The following is a 6,000-nucleotide window of genomic DNA, read 5'->3' as shown; positions in this document are numbered from 1 at the left end:
ATTCCTTTAACATGTACAGACAGAAGAACTGTCACTAGTGGAGGTGATATCAGGTTGGTGAATGGCAGTAACTCATGTTCTGGACGAGTGGAGGTTCTCTATAATGGGACATGGGGAACAGTGTGTTCAGATTACTGGGATCTATTTGATGCTGCAGTGGCGTGTAGAAATCTGGGCTGTGGAAATGCTATAGATGTAAAGTTTAATGCAACTTTTGGAGAAGGTTCAGGACAAATATGGCTGGATGATTTAGCTTGTGATGGCACAGAGTCCTCATTTTCAACCTGTGGAGGACCACCGTGGGGAGCGATCAACTGTGGACATAGCCAAGACGCTGGAGTCATTTGTCAAGGTAAATGATTTAAACAAACTGCGTACTGAATTAAACCAAAGAGATGAACACAAAATGCTATGAATTTTGAATCCCTGCCTCTGTTTGTAGCCTCTGTTAGATTAGTAAACGGCTTCAGCTCTTGTTCTGGACGAGTGGAGGTCCTTCATGATGGACAATGGGGAACAGTGTGTTCAGATAACTGGGATCTGTCAGATGCTGCAGTTGCATGCAGAGTTTTGGGCTGTGGAGATGCTATTGAGGTAAAGACTGATGCATTTTTTGGAGAAGGTTCAGGACAAATGTGGTTGGATGGTTTGGCATGTAATGGAACTGAGCCTACATTTTCATACTGTGGAGAACCATCATGGGGAGTAAACACCTGCGGACATAGCCAAGAGGCTGGAGTCATTTGTCAAGGTAAATGAAAGATTTAAACAAACTGCGTACTGAATTAAACCAAAGAGATGAACACAAAATGCTACGAATTTTGAATCGCTGCCTCTGTTTGTAGCCTCTGTTAGGTTAGTAAACGGGTTCAGCTCTTGTTCTGGACGAGTGGAGGTCCTTCATAATGGTGTATGGGGAACAGTGTGTTCAGATAACTGGGATCTGTCAGATGGTGCAGTTGCATGCAGAGTTTTGGGCTGTGGAGATGCTATTGAGGTAAAGACTGATGCATTTTTTGGACAAGGTTCAGGACAAATATGGTTGGATGATTTGGCATGTAATGGAACTGAGCCTACATTTTCATCTTGTGGAGGACCGCCATGGGGATCAAACAACTGTGGACATAGCCAAGACGCTGGAGTCATTTGTCAAGGTAAATGTGAGCTAAATACAAACTGCGTACTGAATTAAACCAAATAGATGAACACAAAATGCTAAGAATTTTTAATCCCTGCCTCTGTTTGTAGCATCTGTTAGGTTAGTAAACGGCTTCAGCTCTTGTTCTGGTAGAGTGGAGGTTCTTCATAATGGTGTATGGGGAACAGTGTGTTCAGATTACTGGGATCTTTCAGATGCTGCAGTTGCGTGCAGAGTACTGGGCTGTGGAGATGTTATTGAGGTAAAGACTGATGCTTTTTTTGGACAAGGTTCAGGACAAATATGGCTGGATGATTTAGCTTGTAATGGAAATGAGCCTACATTTTCATCCTGTGGAGGACCGCCATGGGGAGCAAACAACTGTCGACATAGTCAAGACGCTGGAGTCATTTGTCAAGGTAAATGTGAGCTAAATACAAACTGCGTACTGAATTAAACCAAATAGATGAACACAAAATGCTAAGAATTTTCAATCCCTGCCTCTGTTTGTAGCATCTGTTAGGTTAGTAAACGGCTTCAGCTCTTGTTCTGGTCGAGTGGAGGTTCTTCATAATGGGACATGGGGAACAGTGTGCTCAGATAACTGGGATCTGTCAGATGCTGCAGTTGCGTGCAGAGTACTGGGCTGTGGAGATGCTATTGAGGTAAAGACTGATGCATTTTTTGGAGAAGGTTCAGGACAAATATGGCTGGATGATTTAGCTTGTAATGGAAATGAGCCTACATTTTCATCCTGTGGAGGACCGCCATGGGGAGCAAACAACTGTGGACATAGTCAAGACGCTGGAGTCATTTGTCAAGCTAAATGTGAGCTAAATACAAACTGCGTACTGAATTAAACCAAATAGATGAACAAAAAATGCTAAGAATTTTCAATCCCTGCCTCTGTTCGTAGCATCTGTTAGGTTAGTAAATGGCTTCAGCTCTTGTTCTGGTCGAGTGGAGGTCCTTCATAATGGTGTATGGGGAACAGTGTGTTCAGATTACTGGGATCTATCAGATGCTGCAGTTGCATGCAGAGTACTGGGCTGTGGAGATGCTATTGAGGTAAAGACTGATGCATTTTTTGGAGAAGGTTCAGGACAAATATGGCTGGATGATTTAGCTTGTAATGGAAATGAGCCTACATTTTCATCCTGTGGAGGACCGCCATGGGGAGCAAACAACTGTGGACATAGCCAAGATGCTGGAGTCATTTGTCAAGCTAAATGTAAGCTACAAATTGGGTACTGAATTAAACCAAAAAGACAAACGCAAAATGTTAAATATATCTAATCCCTGACACTGTTTGTTTGTAACTTAAGCTTCTGTTAGGCTGGTAAATGGCAGTAACTCTTGTTCTGGACGAGTGGAAGTTTATCATGATGGTCAATGGGGAACAGTGTGTGATGATGGCTGGGATCTATCAGATGCTGCAGTGGTGTGTAGAGAAGTGGATTGTGGATATGCTAAAGATGCAAAGTCTAATGCTTATTTTGGACAAGGTTCAGGACAAATATGGCTGGATGATGTAAACTGTACTGGAACTGAGTCTACCCTAAAAAGCTGTAGAGCAAAAAAAAGGGGAGAACACAACTGTGGACATCGTGAAGATGCTGGAGTCATCTGTCAATGTCAGTTAAGAAAAGTTTACAGAATTCATTAATTTATGTTTGTTAAAAATGCAAAAATGTTTTATATTTCATTAAGCATAATATAACACTAGAACAATATTATTTAAGACATTTTTACTGTTTCTACTGTTTGTGTTTCTCAAACGGAAATTAACTATTTTTTGTCCCAATAAATATTATTTATCTCATAATTACTAAAACATAAGAATATTCATCACTGATCTAACAAAATAAGTATTTACTACTCTTCATGTCTATCCTGTCAGATAACTTCACCTATATCAATGAATCAAAAAGCTGGATTGAGGCACTGCAGTATTGCAGAATTCATCATCAGACTCTTGCTCACATATTAAATGCTACAGCACGGATGCACATTACACGGATGCTGCAGGGTATAGAAATGACCAAAGGAGTGTGGATAGGACTTGAAAGAAAAATGCTGATCAATCCATCCTCTTGGCTGTGGACCGATGGGTCTCATGTGAACTATGCTTTGTGGCATCCCAGTTTTCCCCTGAATCCAATGGGCAAGTTTTGTGTAAAACTGCTTAAGAATACCACAAGTAACACATTTAGATGGGTGGATGATTGCTGCTTTCAGAGCCTTCCTTTCATTTGTCAGGTAAGCATTTACATTTCATGTTTAATAATAAATGAATGCAGTTGTTGTTTTTTACTGGATACTTTAATAAGATGCCCATAAAGGATTCATTCGTCAAATCCTTACAGATAGTGTGTTTTGTAGAGCTTGGATAAAACACTTTATGTTTTTTTGTCAGGGATGAAACACTTGGTGGCACTACATCCTACTTTTGGAGTCTTTGACTGATTCTGACAGAAATTTAGGCTGTCATGACCATTTTTCATCTTTCTTTCTAAATTTGTTACAATAAAATGCTCTGGTGGGTGGTAGGTAACTCCGTATAAATATTATTAATATGTGTTCTAAAATATAAAGGCCTATCCTTGGTCAGCTTATATGAAATGTATGTCTACTAAATCATTACAAAGTAAATGTTGGCTTTTTTATTTAATAGCATAATTTTATTCTATATTTTCTATTGATTTAATATCATATTGTAAAAACATATTTTTGCTAAATATTAAAAAACCATAATAACATGCCTAATAAACAATAACAAAAAATTGTATTACAAAATGTTATAATTTATTTCATAATTTATTTTCATTTTTATTCTCATTTAATATCATTATTATTATTATTATCATTGTTAATATTATAATCTTAAAATATATTATTATAACAAAAACAATTATTAATAATAATTACTGTTATTATTATTAGTAGTAGTGGATAATAGTAGTATTAGTAGTAGTATGTTTCTTTATATAATATGATGTTTCTTTTTTCTTTTAATAACAAAATAATTTCATTGCCTTCTCCATCCCCCCACACACGAATCATCGATGTTTCCTCCCATTTCTGGCAAGTAAGAAGAGGCACCAAAGCTGGTTGACTATACACATAGCTAATTTTGTGGCAGCATGTGACGATGTGAGGTGCTATATTAGATCTGAATATACTACATGCCACAGATGTGGAGAGACTTTTTCTTCCTGGACATAAGTAGCACATTACACAAACATTCATGCCTTTCACCTCAACAATGGAAAAGTAGTGCTTATTATACTTCGTGTTTGTGACCGCTGCTCGTTGAGAGAACAACGCTTGTTTTCATGTCAGTCTACAAAATCTCCAACCACGCCAGAAAAGATCGCTAGATTTGTCCTAGTTGCTTTTCTGAAATAAAGTCGCTAAAGTGATAGAAAGTTGCTAAATCTAGCGACAAAGTGACCAAGTTGCTTAGACTTTTTTTACACTGCTCTGAGTCGGACTGTGCGTTGTTTGTGTGAACTCTGTCTCTGGTTGGCTAGCGATGGACATTAAGCCAATCATCATCAGCTATGTGGGTGTCCCACCCCCTCTAACACCCACACCAGTCATCATCAGTTATGTTTCTCCCAACACACACACAAGAGAAAAACTGTGTCTGGCTGAGAGAGCGAGCCTACACGGTTGAAAATCACTTTGATTAATTTTATTAGTTTTAGTAACGCGCATCATTTTAAGGTAAGTAACGATAACGGCGTTATAACGGGGGAAACGGTAGTTTATTTGATTACTCGTTACTGAAAGAAATAACGCTGTTAGTAACGCCGATTACTTATAGGCTGACCACCTGTCTGCATACCGCGTGGGTGCACAGCGTTTGAAGCACAATTCATGCCCCTACTGAAAAATCCAGCAAAGACCAGCATAAGCTGGTAGCTGGTTTAAGGTAGCAGTAGCTGGTCTAAGCTGGTCCTCCCAGCCTGGCAAAGCTGGTGGGTCAGCTGGTCTTCCGCCCTGACCAGCTAAGTCCAGCTGGACCAGCTTAAAAAGTTACCAAAACACAGCTAGACCAGTTTGCTAGACCAGTTTGCTTCACCAGCAAAACCAGCTAAAATCAAGTTGGGAGACCAGCTCACCAGCTTATGCTGGTCTTAGCTGGATTTTTCAGTAGGGGCATCCCGCAAATTGAGACTGTGTCATGCATAATCAATGCTTGCTAAAAAAAAGAAGTTGGTCGCTCAATATCCTCGAGCCTCAGGCAGCCAAACGAACATTAGTTGACAGTTCAGGGTCTCTCGCCACTCGCACGCTACTGTTGCCCTAAAGTTGAACCTTTAAAACGCCAATGAACTTGGCATGCAGATAAATGCATCTGCCGGCGCCGCTCCGCCGCACAGGTATTTAATGAGCGGCAGGTGCAGTTATCAAATCAGCTTTTTAGCTTCGAAAGCTGGCAAACTAAACTGCTCACGAGAAGCTGCTATCTCTATCTTACCTGGAATAGATCTCTGCATGCTAGTTGGTTGGGCGAAGGCACCACGGCGGGGCTCGCGTAGTGTTTCCACCACCTTTGATCTTCGTGATCGCTTTCACTCTCTTTTAGTTGAGTGTGTGCGTTCTCCTCCCTGTGTGCTTCATCAACTAAACATCTGAAAGAGTGATTTCCCTAAAAGAGCTGCAGTTGAACTTGTGTCTTTTTAAAGACAGCCGTTCACTGCTCACAGGCGTTAAGCGTCTTTTTAAAGATGTCTTTCCGTCCGTGTTCGACTTCTGGATGCGGCAAATATATGGGTCCTCGTGATGGACACGATCGTTGTCTCTCGTACCTGGGTCTCCAGCACGCTGAGGCGGCTTTCGTGGGAGGGACATGC

The 6,000-nt window shown here is 40.4% G+C and overlaps 1 protein-coding gene across 1 annotated transcript in view; it reads left to right on the top strand.

The window, feature by feature from the left end:
• The first annotated feature begins 361 nt into the window (after nucleotides 1-361).
• LOC129432498 (scavenger receptor cysteine-rich domain-containing protein DMBT1) overlaps nucleotides 362-6,000 on the top strand; it is a 70,234-nt gene continuing 64,595 nt past the window's right edge. Inside the window, 5 exon segments of the mRNA XM_073865512.1 lie at nucleotides 362-751; nucleotides 846-1,180; nucleotides 1,221-1,557; nucleotides 1,652-1,959; nucleotides 2,027-2,369. Coding sequence (XP_073721613.1) covers nucleotides 412-751; nucleotides 846-1,180; nucleotides 1,221-1,557; nucleotides 1,652-1,959; nucleotides 2,027-2,369 — 1,663 coding nt within the window. The 5' untranslated portion in view covers nucleotides 362-411.

The sequence above is a fragment of the Misgurnus anguillicaudatus genome, chromosome 1 (genome assembly GCF_027580225.2).
Source record: "Misgurnus anguillicaudatus chromosome 1, ASM2758022v2, whole genome shotgun sequence".
In the NCBI taxonomy this organism is placed as follows: domain Eukaryota; kingdom Metazoa; phylum Chordata; class Actinopteri; order Cypriniformes; family Cobitidae; genus Misgurnus; species Misgurnus anguillicaudatus.
This window is presented reverse-complemented; position numbering and strand designations above follow the sequence as displayed.